Here is a 21,459-nt window from a genome sequence, read left to right on the forward strand (position 1 = left end):
AAAAAATAGCAAACTATAGGAGGAAAACGACTATTTTTAAATGATTGGGGCAAAACCGTTAAAACGACCAAAGCACAGGAAGCAAAACAGAAGTTTACTCTTTCTAAATGATAAATCTTGATGACTGTTTTTATTAACATATGACATTATATTTTTTCAACACGTGCAATGTACGAGTGTTTTTTAGATATACCTTTTTATTATTTATTATATAAAATTATATTTATACAACCCGTGTAATACACGGGGTTTTAACCTAGTGTAATATAAAGTGAATCGAGTAGCTTAAATACCCGCTTATTTTCATATAATATATATATATATATATATATATATATATATATATATATACTAGGTTAGAACCTCGTGTATTACACGGGTTGTATAAATATAATTTTATATAATAAATAATAAAAAGGTATATCTAAAAAAACTCGTACATTGCACCTGTTCAAAAAATATAATGTCATATGTTAATAAAAACAGTCATCAAGATTTGTCTTTTAAAAAGAGTAAACTTCTGTTTTGCTCCCTGTGCTTTGGTCGTTTTAACGGTTTTGCCCCAATTATTTAAAAATAGTCTTTTTCCTCGTATACTTTGCTATGTTTTTTTTTCATTTTACTCCCTGACATTAACTCTATCTAAAATGTTTGTTAGCTAGCTGGATAGGTATTTAGGTAACTTCAAATATAAAACTAAGGGTATTTTAATAAAATTACAAATAAAAAACGATTTTCATTTATTAGTATAGGAAGATATGATTTATAAATCTGTTTAAGTATATCCATATTTTTATAGAATTTATACATCGTGATCGGTGATTGACTTCCTATTATCATGTGTAGTTCGTTTTATATATCTGTTTAAGCATATCCATATTTGATGTATAATTAACAAAATACAAGCAAATTTAACAAGCACAACAATGAACTAAGGGTGTTTGGTATGGGGTAATAAAATGGACGAAGGAATGGAATCGATGAGGTAATGGACGAGAGAATGCAATGGATCATTATCATTACATGTGTTGTTTGGTTACCATGTGAATGGAATGAATTGTTATTCTCTATTGTTCGGTAGGCAAGAAAAACGGAGTAATACAATTAGCGGTGAGTGGTGGTGGCGGTTGGTGGTAGTGATTGTGGGTGGTTATAGATGTCGGTGGTGTGTGTCGGCGGCGGCGATGGGTAGCGGTGGTGGCGGCGAGTGGCGGTGCGGCGGTGACGACGAGTGGTGGTGGCGACAAGGCGGCCGTTGGTGGTGGGTGGCAGCAAAGGTGGCGGTTTGGTGGCGGCGACGGCGATTGGTGGTGGCGGTGGTGGTGGCATCGACGATGGTGGTAGGCGGCAGTGGCTGTCTGGGTGGCGGCGATGGCGTCGGTGGTTGTGGTGGTGGGCTGTGGCGAAGGTCGTGGGTTGTGGTGTTGTTGACGAATGGTGCAAGAAGGATGGAATGGAAAAAAAAAACATAGGGGTGAAAGGAATGATTTTAAGGGAATGAAATGCTTTTTTGAATACGTGATTCCATTCCATTGACCAACCAAACACTCTTTTCTTCATTACCTCGTAATCACTCATTTCATTCCGCCTCTCATGTATACCAAACACTACCTAAATGTAGAACTATTTATCCCAGAATCAAACTGGTTATAAACGTCATAACAAAAGTCACATAGTTAACGTATAGAGAGACTTCCGTCACAAAATAAGTGTTAGCATGTCATACGCCTCTCTCCTAGCATTAGGCTCCGGCTCCCCCTAACACTGGCGACATAGCCTCAAATTCATCACCGGTTTCCATTTCAAGCTGCAGACCAAACAATGTGCCGTGTTAGCATCACAAATCACACGTCAGTATATAACCATAATTTGAGAGACGAGATACATTATCTCGTTCTCTTATAAGTGAACTAGAAAGTAGCTTTTTTGAGATTATTTATTTAAACAACTTATATTTACGTTTATAATTATAAAAACATTGCATATTGTAATTAAAAACAACATATGTAAATAAGGGGATACGGAGTGGGTGCGGCAAACCATCGGCAAACATGGTTGCCGCTCGGTAAACACCACCCCTCACTTGTTTGACGTGCGGCAAAGTTGCCAAATCGGTGATGGATCACCGTTCGGTAAAGGGAGAAGTGTGTGTGGGGAGTGGGGTCCATGCCATCTTTAACCAATCACACCTTTTTTTTTTTTTTTTTAAGTTTACCACTTCACCAAGTGTTTAAACCATTGCCAACATTTTTCACCAAAGTTTAAACACTTTTGCCTAATTGACATGGCGCGCTCTCATTGGTCGGTTTTTTGGTTTGCCACTTTAAAGTGTTTAACCACTCCTTATACCCTAAGATCAATAATTGGTAAGGATATGATCTGAAAGAATAGAGAAAAATATGTGAAATAAGGTTTCATACCTAAAGGTTTCATACTTGTAATTCTAAATCCATCAAAACAAATACGCTTGAAGAATACGCGATACGCATTTGTAAGACAACACGGACTATTAACCATTTACCTCATTAGGGGTTAGGTGAGGCTGAAACCGAGACCCGTTGAGCAAAAAGTTGACCTCTCGAAAAACAAGTCTTTGTCGCCTGCAATAGTCGAGCAAAAGCTTCTTCACTGGGACATCTTTCTTCATCATGAAATACATCTTAACATCATGCTAAAAGAAGAACACCAACAAAAAGTTACATAATGCATAATAGTAACTAATTATGCCGTTAAAAAGAAAGTAACTAACTATATAAAATGATGATACCAGGTTGGTGCATTATACTATGTATATGCCTTGACCATTTATGTTAATTTTAACAACAAAAACGAAACAAAAACAATGATTTTGTTTACCATGTTTTTTCTCCGGTATCCACAATGTTTATGTTTTAGTTGTAACATAAAAACAACTATACAGATTCTGAGCTTAATCGTTTAACTTCTATTATTTTGAATGGTTAAGTCACACTCACTAAACCTACGCTAATATCCACTGTAGAGGTGCACAAAGTGGTTCCAAAACCAAAACTCGTTCGGGTTGGTCCACGAAAAATCAAAACCAGGTTTTGGTTTCAAACTGGTTCCGGTTATGTCAGTTTGTTGACAAGTATTTTTTACCAGGTTTTTTACTGGTTTTGACCAGTTTTATTCAGTTTTTTTACCAGTTCGGTTCAGGTTTAAACAGGTATCAAATAAACTGATCCCAAACTACGGTTTTCGCTAGGCTCAAACCTATTCTCTGCATATCAGTTCCAGACCGTTTTCGGTTCGTGTTGAAATTTGGTTTCGGTTCACGAACCCTTTTTTTGGGGGTCTCTAATCCACCACGAAACAAAAACTCTCAAATACTTGGGAAGGAACACCTTGCTATTTACTAGTCCTTAATACTACTAGGTTGTTTAGACTCGTTTTTTTTTAACGGCAAGGAATGACGTGCCAACCACCGTGACACCGAGTGTTGTGGCCAAGGTCGACTACTCGACCGCCGCTAGCCCCTTATCTCTCATGCGCCTAAACCCGATCTCCACTGGCCCAAAGGCACGACAGTGGAATAATCGGTAAAACCTCGCCTCCCATCCAAGACAAACCGGCGCCACCCGTATTCGCCCTTCACCTAGATGATGAGAGTGGGAGTGGAACTCGGATCACAAGTAACACCAAATTTTTACCCAACCACTCTACCGCTAACTCGTTTAAAATATCAACCTCACCTCTGGCTCAACTCATTTTATTAACATAACAAAATTAACCTACATTTTCATCCTAAAGTACTCATTTAACAACAAAAAGTCTACTATCTTCAAAGTGCATTTTGCAACAAAAGTACATAACCACACTAGTTTCAGTTAACAAGTTGAGAAAAAACATGTGTATTGTCACCAGGGAAGAAATAACAACAAATCAAATCCAAAAGTTAAAGCATGAACGGATCATAAGTAGTGATGGTTAATTTCAACAACACTTGACGAAAACCTAACCTGATCCTTGACGATAACTTTGATACTATCACCGGATTCGGAGATCTTGTTGTCCATTGTTGTTGAAGTTGAAGGGTTTTTCTTTGAGGGAGAATGGAATAGATTTGTGGTTTGATTCTCTTAAAGGGATATCTAATGAATGATGATGATAGGCAGCTAGCTGCTCACGTAAAAGCAGACATGACGTACGTTCCGCTCACTCTTCGAGATTCTACTTCAATCACAAACATAGCAACAAGTAAGTAGTGGTGGCGTATGTAGGCCCTACATCAGCAATATTTTTTTTTTTTTGAACGGCAAACACACTTTATATATATATATAAAGAGCCAGCAAGAAGCTGAGAACAACAAAACAAAAACCAGACAAAAACAAACAGACAAGGCCGAACTCCATTACATCGAATCTATTAAATCAAAAGAAATCCAGTTACCCCACTTCGGCTTCTTAATGGACGCCCGACAACACACCCAGGAGAAACTTTCCTCCTTGATCTGGTCCACAACCGCAGAAACAGGAAGGAAATTGTCCTCAAAAACTTTTTTATTTCTGGCAATCCAAATTCTCCAAACCGTAGCAATAGCAATCGTATAGACACTTTTCAGCAATATTAAGCTAAATAGTGTTAAGTCATTTCTTTTTTTTTTTCTTTCTTTGAACAACGTGTCAAGTCATTTCAAAGGGTTGGACCAATAGGTCAAACCGATTAGACTAGAAACACAACTTGTATGTTTCAGACCACCTTTTTTTTAACCGCGAATCACTTTATAAATATATATAAAGAGCCAGCAAAAAACTGGGATACAAAAAACAAAAGAAACCGAACAAGAAAGCAAAACAACAAAGGCGAGAATTACAATAAATCTAACACATCAAAACAGACCCACTTATCCCAAACCGGCTTCTTAATCTTCGCACGATTACAGATCCAAAGAAAAGCGTCCTCTTTGATACAGTCGACCGTCTTCATTATAGGGATGAACATACCTTCGAAGACCAAAGTATTTCTCGCACTCCAAACCCTTTTATTTTCCGGTTGAACTAGGAAACCGTTGGGTTAGAAAATCCTCCTAATATATTAGATAGTGTGAAAGTATCACCAAGCCTTTTGGTAAAAGTTATGGATTCAAAAATGTGTAAATTGTCATTATTTTAATTCAAATGGTTTTTTTTAGTAAATTACAAGTTTTGTCCTTTATGTTTGTACTAAATTTCAGACGTTGTCCTTTATCTTTAAAATTGATAAGTTTTGTACTTAATGTTTCAAAATATTGCACGTTATGTCCTTTAGCCCAACCTAGTTAAATTTTTTTGTTAAATTTGATCATGTGCAAGGCACATAAGGGCAATTTTGTCATTCACCATTTCAATGACTAATTATGCAAATAACCTAAATACCTAACCATTTTATGTAAATAACTCTCCATCACCACCCACCTTTTTACAACCAACAACCACCACCATACCACTCCACCACCACGAACAAAACAACTCCATCTAATAGTAAGTAAAAAAGAAGAGTATCCATTTGAAATAGTATCAACATTATCCTCATTTCCTAGATTTACACATTTCATCCATATCAACATTAACCATACAATGGGATTTCGTGAGCACTGATATGCTATTACCTGATAAAGTTGTCCGAACCCCTCCAAATCTGAGTTGGCCGAACCCCTCCAAACCTAAGGTGCTTTTACCTGATCAACAACATTTCCCACATCATCCATTTGAACCCATCTGGACACCATGATAGCAATCGAACCAGTCCAACCGCCATCACTATCGTCGGAGCACCCTTCACCTTGCCGGAAAGTTTCTAAACCGGACTCGTGGGTCACAGATCTGACTAAGGAACGAGCTCAAGTGTACCGGATACTCTATTTGAGACCGACGTCGGATGTGATGATGAGGAACGGGCTGCGTCTGTTTGGGGTTAGGGTTTCATCGATCTGTAATGGTGAGATGAAGGCGGCGGCACAGCAAGGGTTTTAGCAAGGAGAATCGTGGTGTGATGGTGATATTGGAGAATGGTGGAGGGTAGTGGCTAAATGTGGCTGTTGGTGGTTAATGGTAGCGGTGGGAGAGGTAGTGAGAGAGATCTAGAGAGAAAGAGAGTTATAGAGAGAGGCAGACAAGATTTTCTTTATACATATAATATATTTTATTTTGTATATTTGTTAATTTTTGATAAAAAGACTAAATAGCCTTGTGTGATATAATTTAACAGAAAAATTTAACTAAGTTAGGGCTAAAGGACATAACGTGAAGGATTTTGAAACATTAAACTCATCAATTTCTGCAATTTGATACAAACATAAAGGACAAAACTTGCAATTTACCCTAGTTTTTTTTCTTTGGGTTTTTAACTTTTCCTATTTTTTTAACATTTTAATCACATTACCTAACTCATTCTAAAAACCTAGTTATAACCAGAGGTATTTATTGCCATTAGTCCACCACCCTCCCCTTCATCAAATGCAGCTACTAACTCCCCCCCCCCCAGCTAAAAACTCTGGCGACCTATTAGCATCACCACCACCACGGAGTCCACGTCCACCTACGAGAACCACCATCGAGCCCTCTAACTCCACCACCCAATCATCTACCATCAGATCTAATAACCCTCCACCGCCCCCTTCACATTTCCAGCGACTAGAACAACACGAACGCCACCACTACAGCCATTAGCACCACCATTCACCACCAATAACCCAAAATCAATCCGACAACTAAAAACCCAAAATAAAACGAACCAAAATTAAACCCAAATTAAAAAAACTTAACTTTTAGTTAAATCTCCTGAAAAAAGTTAGACAATCATGAGATGAAATGGTGGAACTAAAAAACACCCAGATGCAAAAACTTCACAATCAATGAAATTTACCAAACAGAAAATGAGATCGGAGTTAATAACACAACTGAGTTTCAAAAATCTTCATCAAAAATAAGAACTTTCACAGTGAATGTGTGTGCAAATTACCAAAGAAAATAGAGAATTTGAGGTGAATCAAGAAACTCAAATTGGGGTTTCACGTGTGTAAGAGAAGAAAGAAGTGTCAGCTAAAACAAGAATCAAAAACTGGTACTTGAATAAATTTTTCTCATTTGATTGTAAGGGGTGTTGGAGGACGGTGGTGGTTCCGGTGGTTTAGGATGGTGGTGGTTCCGGTGGTTGAGGATGGTGAACGGCGATAGTGGTTGAAGTGGTTAAGGATGGTCACGGTGGTTCAGGATTGTTAAAGCAATAAGAGTATAGTAGGGGGAAGGTCCAGAATCAACTCCAAACGGTAGCTCTCTGGTCAGAATCTTCATTCAAAGTACACCGTTAGTATTAACGCGAGAGGTGGCCTCCCGCGTTTGGACCCCGGCGTGAGAATTAGTAGGATGATCTTAAGAGTTTAAGCGAAATGAAAGGATAAGAGTTTTAGAGTGAGAGTGAGAGAGATGGACTTACTTTGGGTTGGAATAAGACCCTCCTTTATAGGCAGATTGCTCTACCCTAGGGAGCCTCATGCCAGCTCGTACCTTCTAGTCTTGGTAAGCTTATCCTAAGCTGATGTTGCTTGCGGGGTTAGCCTTGGCTCTTTAGGTAAGTTTCAGGTTTTTTGTGTCTCGGGGACACCTTTATGTGTTGTAGAGAGAGGTCTAATCAGTTTGACCTGTTTAGTTCAAGTTCTAAGGTTGTACAGTAACCTTAGCTTCTTGTCACCAGTTGTTGGTGTATCGGCTTCTAGTCGGGAACTTCCAGCTCCCGACTTCCAGCTTCTTTCTTTTAGTTTATGTTTAGCGTTCTTTGTTATATTCTTGCGATTGTTGTTGACTTTGACTTTGCTGACTGGGATCTCCGAGTACCCACGTCATCAGCCCCCTGGTCATGAGTATTGGTATTTGTAAATATCGGTTCTTATGACCCTTAGTCTAGGGGTTTTTGTTTCTTAATCTTGCCTTTTTCTTAAAAAGTCTTTAGCGGCCTTGGTCATGGTTCTGTGGTGTGTTAGATAAAATGTAAGTCGTTTCTGGAGGGAGAAAAAGGTTACATTTAATCGAACTGGTGCACTAGAAGCATTAGTCTTTTTATTTTTCTGACCACGGGTTTCTCGTCTGAATGTATTGGTCCACCCTTAGCCTTTTATTCTAAGTTCCCTTACTATTTCATCATGTACCTTTTACAATTAAAGCCCATTTCCCCATTTGCATGTTTAGGCGGCCCGGAAGTGATTGATGGGACGGTGCCGCAGGGTGGCCTTCGAGTACCCTAGGCTGCCAGCTGTGAACGGTTAGATCCCTGCCCTCCATCTGTCTGTTTTGGGATTTGAAAATTTTTGAAATTTGTAACTTCCTGATAAACGTTCGTTCCTTCATTCTTCCCTTTTTACTCTTCTTTTTCCTTTTTGAATTCTCTTTTTATCGACGGTTTTTCGGGCGAGATTTTCTGGCGATCCATCTTTATAAACTTGGTAAGTTGTTCCTTTCTTTCTTTACTTTTTTTCATGGCGTCGAATAAGAATGATATGCTTGTCTAGTTTTCCAAACTTACCTAGTCGGAGATTGATAAGTTCTGTTTGGATCATGGCATTGATCCTTCCCTTGAGACTCAGCTTCCAGGGGAAAGAATTGCAAATCAATGTCCACATGGTTTTCTTGTGTTTTATACCCGGATTCTTAATCAACCAAACTTGCGGTATCCTTTAACAAACTTTTTTCTTGAAGTGTTGAAATACTATCGTCTTTCTTTGGGTCAGTTAGCCCCTGTTGGTGTTTCTTGTATAATGCATTTTGAAATCCTTTGTCGTGCACTGAGTTATGAACCATCATTGTTGATGTTCCGTCGTTTTTCTGGCTTGCTCGGAATGACGATTGGTTTACTATCGAGAAAACTCAGTGTGAGGCTCCTCTTCTTTCCGCTACTGTTGGTCATACTTATGCTTGGAAAAATCAGTTCTTTTTTACTTGCGATCGATTGTTTCCTTTCACTGTTGTTCCTCGTAAATTTTCTGAGGGTTTCAATGAGAAGGAACCGGAAGTCCATGAACTTGAACGAGAATTACACCTCGGGCTGCGTGCTTACTGTACAAAGTTAAGGGCTTATCTGAAGGAGCTTCTTGTTGTGTTGGGTATTAGTCAAGATTAGGTTGATTATGGGTTTGAACCAGTCTTTTTGGTTGATCAAAATGTTATGTATTTTTGTGTTTTTTGTGTTTTTATACATTTTCCACATTCTGTTTATCTGTTGTGTTTATTTGCATTGCAGAGATGAGTGCTTTGGACTTTATTTTGTTGAACGATCCGTCTGGTGTGGAGATTGAGCAAAAGGAAATTCCTGAAGGTGGTCCCTCTATAGTTCGTCGTACTGAGCATGTTAGGATTGTTGTGAATTTGGAAAGTGTCCCTATTCAGCCCATCATGGATGGTTCTTCTACCAAGAAGCTGCATGTTCCCATTCGCCGGTCTACCAGGGGAGCTTCTTCTCCTAATGTTGTTCCTCAGTCTACTGATCCTATCTCGGTTGATAGTGGTCATGAAGATGATACTAGTGTAATTGCTTCTGTAACTAGGGTGAAGCTTATTAAGAAGGAGGTTTCAGAAGCTTCTTATGGGGCAGGTGATGCTCCTGGTCTGAAGATATGTATTGTTCTAAAGAAGCTGAATGAGACTAAGAGGAGTGTTCCAGAGAAAGTTGTTTCAGTTTCAAGTGGTGCGAAGGCACCGAAGCTTGTTTTGAAGAAGAAAGTTAAAGGGGGTTCTTTTAAGCCTGCTTCCCCTAAGGAGGTGTTTATGGTGAGGCAGAGAAATAATCTATTTCGTCTGTGGTTGTTAAAGAGGTAAAGAAGGAGAAGATAGTTGCCAAGGATGGGGTGAAGGACAAGGTAGAAGGTAAGATGGAGATGGTTGTGAAGGAGAATGTGGAGGTTGATAAGGGGAAGGGGCCTGTTAAGGCTGATTTACCTGTTTTTGTGCCTCAATGGAAGGTTCGCACTTCTGACACTACCAAGAGTAGTGTCATTTGTCATGATATGTTGAAGAATATGGCTACTTCTTCCGAGAAAAAGGCCTTGTCAATGTTGTCTAATGAAGATGTTGCCTACCGGATTATTACCCAAGTTGCTTGTCTGACTTCAACAACCAGCTTGCTAAGGAAAGGGCCGGGTTTGGGATTGAAAGGGCCAAGTATAGGCAAGAGCGAGTTTCCGATGAAGTAGTTACGGAAGAGCTGAGGCAATAAGTGAAACAGTTGAAGGAGGACATGAAATGGTTGATTGGATCTGGCATTCGTGGTTTTGTGACTTGCCTCCTCCATAGTCAAGAGTTTAATCTCCATCTTGCAGGTATATATTCTAAGGTAATGGCTCATGGCCGTCATACGGGCCTTGTTGCAGGAGTTGATGCTGCTTCTCGGGGGGAAGCTGTAGAGAAGCTTCCTGCCTATAAGCCAGACTCTCTTCCTGACTTTGTGGATGCTGTGAAGACTATGGAGGTTCTTTCTTATCCCTATCTAGAAGCTTTGTCCCAGATAATTGATTGTCCTATAGTTGAGCTGAAAGCTTTGGAGCTAGAAGGCCTGAACAAGGAGCTTTGTGAGCAGTTGCTTTCTGTGGCTTCTATTAAGCGAGCCTTGTTTGAGACTAGCGATGAGGAAGGTGGTGATGCTAGCCCCTCTTCGAAGAGGTTGAAAGTAACCCCAAAGCCTGAGTAGGTTTCTTCTATGTCTATTCCCGTCGATGCTCCCCCTTTATCTTTTGCGAGGGATGAGTCGTCTCCTCTTATTCCTGGTGATAATGAAGACCTTGATGATCTAGATGGCTTATATGATGACCTTCCCCAGAACAAGAATCCTTTCTTTGGGGATACTGGTGGTTCTAGCTCAGCTTGATGATCTTTTCTACTTTCTTTTGTGGTTGTAATATAAACACTTTAAATCTTCTTTTGTTGGTATTTGTGGTTTGTTGTGCCCTTATGAGGGCTTATCATGTATAGACTATATTAGCTCTATTAATGATATGGGAGCTGCCCCATTAAGGGTGTTTAGCTTCCCTTTATGTTTTATACTTGTGTATTTATATTGCTTTTGCTTTCATTGATATTTTGTTATTAAACTTGTGTTTACATGTGTCGTGGGGGAACTTATGTTTTAGTTTCCCTTTGACAGTTGTATTTTGTGTCGTGGGGGAACTTATGTTTTAGTTTCCCTTTTAGAAAAGAACCGATGCAAGTTGTTGTACTTCTATCTCTTTTCTAGTCCACATTTCATTTTTGTTGTTGTGGTATATTAGATATAGGCTTGTTATGTTTTATATATATTGGCCTATGAAGCTGAATTGATGTGAGGTGCTTACCCTTTTTCATGGAATTGTTTTCTTTTTGTTTTTAAGTTCATGGAGTCGTATTGTTTTAGGAACTCACCCTTTATATAGGAAGGTATAGCGCCTAGGAGCTCATCCCTTTTTCATGGGTAGATATAGCCTAGGAGCTCATCCCTTTTTCATGGGTAGATATAGCGTCGGATCCCATGGAGCTTTGTTTGGAGGAGCTTACCCTTAGCATAGAACAATGATAAATTTCTAGCAAAAGTGCTATCTTTGTTTCCATTAAACGAATATAGCCACGTACAAGTTTGTTTCCATCATTACATTAGTCATTCAAATTATGAATTTCTTGAGGTGTTTTCCGTTCCAATGCCTTGGTACCTTCTTGTCATCAGGTGTCTCAAGTTTGTAGGAACCTCCCTCGTGCACTTCACCAATAACATATGGGCCTTCCCATTTTGGGCCCATTTGTCACACCCCGATATTTCAACAACACTCGGTGGGCCCGGATGGGGTATACGTGACGAGATTGATATCAAATACACAAATAGCACAACGAAAGTCTTGGATTTAAATTATTACAATATAAATGTCCGAGTGTTCAAATATAATACAGATGGATAGTGTATCAAAAGATCCACAGGCGGATCGTAAATTTACAAAATGAAATAATAGACTTTTAGGCTTCTTATGCAAGGAGTTGCAAATTCCTCTTAAGCATTATCGGGCACTTCCAGCCTATTTCGTAACCTTCCAACCTGTCACTTAGTCTTTTGAAGATACGTCAGTTTACAATGGTTAATACAAATAACCGACACATTTTGAAAATATTTCAAAATTGTTTTAAGTGCACAAAGGCACATGTATTTTATAAATAACTTGGGACAACAATAATTATCTTGTATACAATTTTATATGCTTGTCAATGCATATGGGGCCCGGTACAGAACCCGATAACATGATTAACCGACATGCCACTTTTAACCCACAAAGGGGTATCCCCAATATGGGTAAGAAAAATATTTTATAATAGCATTAGCATCTGTCAGGTGTATGCCTACACCCCGTGCTTAAGTCGTGGCCATTTGTAATTAAATGAGTTGAGGATATCCAGGACAAGGTCGCATTAACCCCAATGTTTAAGTTATCAGACAAAGCAGATTAAAACGGGTTATGCAGATTTTCTAGTCACAATCTGACATATGATCCCATACCCGACCAAGCGGTAATGATTTACCGTATCCCAAGCCCGTATAGGGAAAATAGGTTAAGAGTATTTAACTGGCTTAAACAAGTCTTAGAATGCAAGAAAGTATAACAAGCACAGTCGTTATCAGTTAACTAAGCTTAGTTGCAATCTACTAGAATGCCTTAGTCTAGAATGAATGGTATTATAACCAATTAGAATGTTAACGGGTCTTATTCAAGTCATAGACTTGGATCGGTTAACTTAAATAATGAAAACGGTACGATACGCTTGATTAAGCGATGACCGGATATAATGTAGTTTAATCCCACAAGTACTAAGACTTGTATAATATGAAAAAACTATATACATTCTGGATTTTGAAATGAATTTGAAAAGATTTGTCATGTTTCGGTAAACTAGTTACCAGGTGATCAGATGAGCTATAAACAAGTTCCATATGCCAAAATACTTTTATTAAGTTGTAACATCAGTAGGTTATTAATGTGTGTAAAATGCAACATATAAATTACATCAAATGAGGCATAAAACTAACCCTTTTTAGTACTAATGTTGGAAAAAGGGTGCTTTTGTATTCCTTTTGTATTTTCAGGGTTAAAAGAGCTTAAATGAACAAAGGAAGCAAAAATGAAGTCAAATCTAACATAAATACAAAAAAAGGAATAAACGTGGCATGCCCGACCCCTTGACAGCATCTTCCCACGCAAAAACAAGAGACCAGAAGGCTGAACACGCCCCGTGCCCAGCGGACACGGGATCGTGCTCAAGTGTCTGCAGAAAAGTCAAAGTTGTAGAAGCTTCTATTTCCCAACACGGGGGCGTGGTCAACGCTAAGATTCGCAGAATCCAAGCAAATCTTAATAGTACAGATACGCTTCTGCACACGGGGCCGTGCCCAGCGGACACGGGGGCATGTGGAGCTAATACAGACAAACTGCAATTACTGAAGAAAGAGAAAGTGGATGGACACGGGGTCGTGCCCGACGGACACGGGGCCGTGTCCGGGCTTCTGTGCAGGCTATAAATAGAGGTGCTTGGTTCACTTCAAAGGCATCCCTTGGCAAACCACCTCTCTCCCATTTCACCCACACTCCACCACCATCACAACACCCACATCCACCACCATCATCCATCATAGAGTGTGTATAGTAGTCTCAGGATCCAAGATTGATAGTAAGAGTTCTTGATAATCAAAGGCCATGTTTGCCTAAGTCTCTTATATCACTTGGTGAAGACAAGCATTTAGTGTAATACTTTTGTTTTTTAATCTTTTCACACTTTTTATTTGGTTTTGTATTAATGACTTTAATAACTAGTTTCTTATGTTGAAGGTGAAACTTCCTTATCATTGGTCTGTGGTGTCTTGGCGTTATTTTACGGTCTATATAAAATAAAATATTTACACCATTCATATCTCTACTGTCTATATAGAGATATGTTGGCTACCTGGTCAGGGGTTAAGGGAATGGTTTGGTAAGGTTCTTGCCTTGTTTAGTGTATAGATCCTGCAAGGACCTGGGTCAAGCTTACTAGGACCTCCTTTAATACCCACTGGTATTGGATGGCGGGGGTGCGAATGGCTTGATCCCCTCATATGTAAACTACTATTAATACATTAACCCGGCTACTTGGGATTGTATCCCTGCTGACTCAAACCATTTAGCCGAGGGTAACGTCACCTTCAAAAGAGTGGCCTACCACATTATGCATTAATAACTTAATTAATTATCTTTCAATATTCCAACCCTTTAGGATTGTATCCTTGTTGACTCAAACTACTGGGTTGAGGGTAACGTCACCTTCAAAAGAGGGGCCTACTACTATAACTAAGATAATCTCTTAAAAAGTGCAAAAGTGCGGAAAACATCAATGGTTACACTAAAGGTGAGTCCGATCCAAGTGATTCATCTTGTCTATCTGTTTTTATTTTATTTTTATTTTCAGCATTTTTTAGTTTTTTCATGTTTAAACCTTTTTCTAAAATTTTGATTTGATTAGACGTTGAAGATAAACCGGTACTAAAAGCTCTTGTGTCCTTGGACGACCTCGGTATCTTACCAACGCTATACTACGCTCACGATGGGTGCACTTGCCCATATGTGTGTTTAGTGTTAGTAGAATATCGTGTTTTATAAATTTAAACTTGACTAAAGTGTTGAAAAGGGCTAAAAATATAACCCAAATTATATAACACACGCACACATCAAGTTTGGCGCCGTTGCCGGGGACACAAGGATTTTAAGAAAGTTAGGAATCAACGGCCTAATCGTTTTTCTTATTTTTTTGTTTTTTTAGATTTTTTTTTATTTTTAGCTTCTGCAGACTGCAGCACGGGGCCATGCCTGGTCGGACATGGGTCGTGCCCAACATTGTTATTGGCAGTTTTTATTTTACGAGATACAGAGAGCTGAGCACGGGGCCGTGTTGGTGCAGCACGGGGCCATGTCGAGCTCTCCAGTAACAGGGATCTGGAAAACAATCACTGTAACTCTGACCACGGGCCGTGTTCATCTGAGCACGGGGCCGTGGTGAAACTTCTGACCAACGTTTTTTTGTTTTTATTGCAAGACTTGGAACCCAGGCGCCACACCTGAACTTTCTACGCAGTGTATGAGCTCCAGTTCCAGTAGAGACATAAAAGAACCTCTAGATGAACCCGAACGCTTTCTAAGAAAAAGACTTAAAGCTAAAAACCAAGAGAAAGTTTCGGGGGATCCACTTCCAATGGCGGATCAATTTACCCTCATGGATTACCTACAACCCACTGTAGGTAATCTTGGCGCCGCTATCAATGCACCGAATGTCGATGCCAACAACTTCGAACATCGGCCGCATTTGATACAAATGCTCCAAAACTCCGCAACCTTCCATGGGCTTGCGGACGAAGATCCCCATTTACATATTACTAACTTCTTGGAAATATGTGATACTTTTCGGATCAACGAAGCATCAAACGATACCATCCTCCTTCGAATGTTTCCATTTTCACTAAAAGACCGAGCTAAGGCTTGGCTTAATACCCTCCCAGTTGGTTTGGTAAACACCTGGGATGAACTAGCCCAAAAGTTTTTATATAAGTATTTCCCTCCTGCTAAAACGGCTAAATTTATGACTGAAATTATACATACTCATAAGAGGACGGGGAATCCTTATATGAAACTTGGGAAAGGTTCAAGTAGCTACTAAGAAAGTGTCCTCATCATGGTCTTGCGGTATGGCAACAAGTATCCACTTTCTATAATGGGTTGCTGCCACACACAAGACAAACACTTGACTCTAGCTCCAGGGGACTTTTAGGTAATCGTCGCCCAAATCAAATTTATAATCAAATTGAGGAAATTTCTCAAACCAATTTTCAGGGGCACACTCCCTGAGGCACAAAATCTATTGCCCCGGACGCCCATAAGGTTGACAAAAACACGTCTTTGCAAGCCCAAATCGAGGCCCTTTCTTCAAAAATCAAAAAGTTAGAAATGGCAAAAACGGCCTCGGTTATGGCTTGTTAAGGGTGTGGTGAGCCACATGAAAATTGGAGTTGTATGAAAGAAATGGATAATCAAACAGAAACGGTAAACTACATTGATAATAGACCTAGACAGTCAGGTCCTCCAACGGGTACCTACAACCAAGGATGGCGTAACCACCATAACCTTGGTTGGAGAGAACCTGGCAATAGTAGTAACCAACAAAATCAAAACCAACGAACAAACTTTCAACAACCAAGAAACGAGTTGCAAAATTTCTCTCAACAACAACAAGGGATACGAGAGAGGCTTGAAGATACTATCTCTCGCCTCATCTCTGACGCCGACAAGAAAAACTCGGATCGATTTCAACAACAGGAATCGAACTTTAGAAATCAACAAGCTAGTATTCAAAACATTGAAAAAGAATTAAATCAACTAGCTCAAAATTTCTCCGAGAGACCACAAGGCGCGTTACCCAGTAATACCGAAACCAACCCGAAGGCGTAAGTACATCTCATCATATTGAGAAACCGTACCGTAGGTCCCGAGGAGGCTCCGTTACCTCCAACCGATAAGAGCCCGTCTAACCAAACTGCAACTTCGCCGACGCCCCAAAAAGAGACTCCTCCTCTCCCAAATCAAGAGCCTACCAAGAATCATCCGGTACCGTACCCCGGTCGGTTACTTCGCCAAAAGACCGATGAGCAATTCACAAAATTCGTAAATCTACTGAAACAGTTGCATGTCAATATTCCATTTGCAGAAGTCCTAACCCAAATGCCTAAATATTCAAAATTCATGAGGGACTTTCTCACTCACAAAAGGAAAATTGAATCATTGCAATTAGTTAATTTAAGCGAAGAATGTTCCGCCTTACTACTCAACAAACTCCCACAAAAGAAGATCGATCCCGGAAGTTTCACCATCCCTTGTTCGATTGGGGAATCACCCATACGTAATGCACTAGCCGATCTTGGGGCTAGCATCAACCTCATGCTCGCATCAATGTTCGACAGACTCGGCCTACAGAAAACAAGCCCTACAAAAATGAGCATACAACTCGCCGATAGGTCCATTAAATATCCGCAAGGTGTCGCCGAAAATCTATTGGTAAAAGTCGGAGACTTTGTCTTCCCGATCGACTTTGCCATACTAGATATGGAGGAAGATACCGAAGTGCCACTCATCTTAGGAAGACCATTCCTGGCCACGGCTCATGCAATGGTGGACATGAATGGTGGGACACTAACATTGAGGGTTGGGGATAAGGAAATGAAGTTTGGGGTTGGGAAAAGGGTAGAAGATGACGACCCGAACAACTCCATGAAAGTCATAGACTCAAGTTTGGATGATGCTCTCCGACGGTGCAACATGGGATGCAAACCATCCCACTTGGGTAACATATGACTGGCTTTGGGTCTAGCCAAGGACCCTTATAAACGTGGCGCACCACGGAGGCATTCCGCGGAACTATCCTTAGTTTAGTTTAGATTAACCTTTATGCTTTCTAGTTTAGTTTTAATTTTCAGGAATAAAACACACTCGGGATGATGAAGGATACTAAGGGAAGCTTGAACCCACACCCCATGCACAAAAACAGAGCCTCCCGACAATTTTTCTTCATTACAGCAAGTTCAGCACGGGTCGTGCTCAGCCAACACGCCCCGTGCTCAATGGTCTGCAGAAAAAAACGCCCAGTTCAGGTACCTTGACACGGGGTGTGCTCGTTGAACACGCCCCCATGCCTAGCCTTCTGTTACTTTCTGTTACTGGCAACATGAACACGGGCCGTGCCCTGTCACCACGGCCCATGTCCAGATGCCCAGTAACATAAATTTTTGTTTTTAAGACACCTTTTTACACATTCAATCAACCTAAAAACTTATTTTGGGACACATTGAGGACAATGTGTAATTTAAAAGGGGGGTGGGATGCTAAAACCTTGAATTTCGCAAGTCCTAGTTACAAGCCTTACACAAAACTCTATTGGAACCGCTAAACACCCTAAATTTTTTCAAAAACTTTTCATTTTTTTTACTTGTCTTGGTTTAAGTTGGGAATAAAAAGTTCTAAAAAGGTTATATTTTTACAAATTTACATAGCGTCGTGATAAAAAGAACCAACATAAGAAAATTATGAAACGACATGACAAATCTAATTAAAATTTGATTATATATACTTGATCACGTTATAAACCCATTCCCACAAAAAGTGAGTTTTGAGCCTTTATTGAGCATACAAATACACATCTTTAAATTAAATGCTCATTCTTCGTTTCTTGTGTGAATAGCCGCTTGGTTTCTTACGACTAGAGAACTTGCCATGACAATACATTCCCGCTCCTTACCAACTTAAACCCAAGTAAGTAAATGATGGAGGCATTAGGACTAACCCCTTTTTCTTTCAACACCATTATTTTTTCTTTTTTTTACCACCTACCCAAAATCCCTCTAGTTAACCCCTTTGAGCCTAAACCTTTTCATTTCTAAACCCACAAAACAAACACCCTTTACCCACCAAAACCCCTTTTTCATTTTAAACCCTTTATTTTAGTAAAAAGCTCGGTCTTCATGTGACATTTCTTTAAAAAAATGAAGTCTAATAATAAACAAACAAGTTCCTCAAAAGAAACTTTTGTTTGAAAATGCTTCGTTTGAATAAAAAGTCATAAAAATAAAAAGTTTTTTACGACGACCGACGCTTTTTACGCCTTTCGCCCTTTTCTACTAACCATTAACCCAAAACCACCTACCTTTAACCCAAGCCTAACTCTTCCCCAAGTCCTCTTGATATTTACAAAGGTTTTTAGTTAAAAAGGAGGAGGATTGATTGCTTGGCAAGCATATGGTAGAAGTAAGTTCCATGCCGGTCTCGAGTGTTTAACAAAAATACATCTTCGGCCGAGTGTTAAGTGATCTACCGTGAGGTATGTGAACTTGTATATAAATGGAATTTTAAAGAGGCGTGTTATGCCCAAATAAGTAATTTCTCTTATGAAACGTTCTAAATAAATCATAACGAATAAGATTGTAAATAGCATAAAAATAATGCCTAAATAAAGATCTTGGAATCCCGACACTCAAGACAAGCCAAAAAACTTCTCTTCTACCCATTCCATTTGGGTGTGTAAGCCACATTAAAAAGAGTTTTGCTTGAGGACAAGCAAAAATTCAAGTGTGGGGGTATTTGATGTGTGTAAAGTGCAACATATAAATTACATTAAATGAGACATAAAACTAACTCTTTTTTAGTACTAATGTTGGAAAAAGTGTGCTTTTGTCTTCCTTTTGTATTTTCAGGGTTAAAAGAGCTTAAATTAACAAAAGAAGTAAAAATGCAGCCAAATCTAATATAAATACAAGAAAAGGAATAAACGTGGCATGCCCAACCCCTCGACAGCATCTTCCCAAGCAAAAACAAGAGATCAGAAGGCTGAACACGCCCCGTGCCCAACAGACACGGGGGCGTGCTCAAGTGTTTGCAGAAAAGACAGAGTTGTAGAAGCTTCTTTTTCCCAACACAGGGGCGTGCCTAGCTCAACACGGTCGTGGTCAACGCTAAGATTCGCATAATCCAAGCAAATCTTAATAGTACAGATACGCTTCTACACACGGGGTCGTGCCCAGCGGACACGGGGGCGTGTGGAGCTAATACATACAAACTGCAATTAATGACGAAAGAGAAAGTGGATGGAGAAAGGGCCGTGCCCGACGGACACGAGGCCGTGTCCGGGCTTCTGTGCAGGCTATAAATAGAGGTGCTTGGTTCACTTCAAAGGCATCCCTTGGCAAACCACATCTCTCCCACTACACCCACACTCCACCACCATCACAATACCCACATCCACCACCATCATCCATCATCCATCATAGAGTGTGTGTAGTAGTCTCGGGATTCTAGATTGATAGTAAGAGTTCTTGACAATCAAAGGCCATGTTTGCCTAAGTCTCTTACATCACTTGGTGAAGACAAGCATTTAGTGTAATACTTTTGTTTTTTAATCTTTTCGCACTTTTTATTTAGTTTTGTGTTAAAGACTTTAATAACTAGTTTCTTATGTTGAAGGTGAAACTTCCTTATCATTTGTCCGTGGTGTCTTGGCGTTATTTTACTGTCTATATAAAATAAAAGATTTACACCATTCATATCTCTACGGTCTATATAAAGATATGTTGGCTACCTGATCGGGGGTTAAGGGAATGGTTTGGTGTAGGATCGTTCGCACGACCAAATGAGTCGGTCAGAAGAGATCTCGTCTAATACGAGTGGCGGAAACATACGTATCAGAGTTATTTCAGCTGAATTACACAAGAAACCACTTTAAACTGTCTTTGTATTGATATCAGAACGTTTACACTGGTGGAGACACTTCGGCAGCGCTTCGCTACCGGAATCAGAATTCGTTACAAATGAACTCACATGGCACCTATTTATAGAATGTTCATTTCGCGCGAAACAGCTCACACGAAATGGTCATTTCGTGCGAAATGGTTCAAGCGAGATGGCATTTCGTACGGAATGGACTTCACTCCATTTCGTGCGATATCAACACCTCATTTCGTATGAAATAGTCACATACCATTTCGTGCAAAATGGTCTTTTCTATACATTTCACGTTTTTCGTGCTCTGATCTATCTAGACTAATACAAGACTCGATACAAGACGAAGTCGATAGACATATGCAACAACAGACTCCCCCTTGGATGTTGACGAAGTCTTCGGTGTCGAGTCTTCAACATATTCAGTCTTTATCAGTCTTCTCGCTCTCTTCAAAGATTCTCCATTGTAGGCATCCTTAATCAAAATCTTCTTCTCTCTCTAATCTTCCCCTTGGAAGTTGATCTGACTTCAGACTCCCCTTTTCGATAAACTGGGATCACAATCTAGAATTCACAATCTACAGGCTTTGAATCAAACACCTGGCTTTAATCACTTTTCACAAGTTCTAAGATCGTAACCTGGCTCTTTGAAACCATAGAATCCTCATAAATCAGGATCTGGATCTTTCCAATCTTTATTCCTGCACGATCTCTACCTCACAATAAATTTCACAAATTTAAAATTTTTCAAATTTAAAACCACATTGCAAGTATCCTTTATAATGATTTAACCTCTACTGACCACTTGTAAGAGTAACATTCCTTTCTTTCTAAAAACAAAATCTCCCAAACCTGTTCATCATGTTTAGCACTTGGAATGTTGAAAATCAGCTTTTCAACATCAGTTGTCGAAAATCTTTTTGTATTTTTCAAAATTTATGCTAAAAACACAATCTTTTTGGGTTTTTGATTTTATATGAAATGCAGTAAAGAAATATTTACATACAATATTTTTGTGAGTTTTAGTTAGAGGATCATATCAGTTTTTAAGACAAATCACTGACACCGTTAAGCTTTAAACGTTCTAAGTTCTAAGTGATTCACGTAGATTGTCAGTATACTTATCCACTTAAATTTTTACACAAAGTTCAACTGTTTCGAGATACGAATTAATGTTTTA

General features: G+C 39.5%; 1 protein-coding gene and 1 non-coding gene across 2 annotated transcripts; both read right to left on the reverse strand.

The window, feature by feature from the left end:
• Positions 1-1,608: 1,608 nt before the first annotated feature.
• Positions 1,609-5,932, reverse strand: LOC110938876 (small ubiquitin-related modifier 1). The gene is made up of 4 exons (XM_022180889.2): positions 5,610-5,932; positions 3,981-4,191; positions 2,522-2,671; positions 1,609-1,807 (listed from the first exon to the last, which is right to left on the reverse strand). The coding sequence occupies exons 2-4, from the start codon at positions 4,035-4,037 to the stop codon at positions 1,742-1,744; spliced, it is 273 nt and encodes a 90-aa protein (XP_022036581.1). The 5' UTR covers positions 4,038-4,191; positions 5,610-5,932; the 3' UTR covers positions 1,609-1,741.
• A 9,662-nt stretch (positions 5,933-15,594) lies between these two features.
• LOC118492861 lies at positions 15,595-15,700 on the reverse strand. The gene has a single exon (XR_004894862.1). It is a non-coding gene; the product is annotated as a small nucleolar RNA R71 (small nucleolar RNA).
• Positions 15,701-21,459: the final 5,759 nt, after the last annotated feature.

The sequence above is a fragment of the Helianthus annuus genome, chromosome 5 (genome assembly GCF_002127325.2).
Source record: "Helianthus annuus cultivar XRQ/B chromosome 5, HanXRQr2.0-SUNRISE, whole genome shotgun sequence".
NCBI lineage: Eukaryota > Viridiplantae > Streptophyta > Magnoliopsida > Asterales > Asteraceae > Helianthus > Helianthus annuus.

What these genes read in the sequence shown, in the direction of transcription:
- LOC110938876 (XM_022180889.2), bottom strand. Translation starts at nt 4,037, where the DNA reads ATGGACAACAAGATCTCCGAATCCGGTGATAGTATCAAAGTTATCGTC. An exon ending in AAGTTATCGTCAAGGATCAG is followed by an intron (nt 2,672 to 3,980) that starts GTTAGGTTTTCG and finishes TTCTTCTTTTAG; the next exon opens with CATGATGTTAAGATGTATTT. An exon ending in CTCACCTAACCCCTAATGAG is followed by an intron (nt 1,808 to 2,521) that starts GTAAATGGTTAA and finishes TTTGGTCTGCAG; the next exon opens with CTTGAAATGGAAACCGGTGA.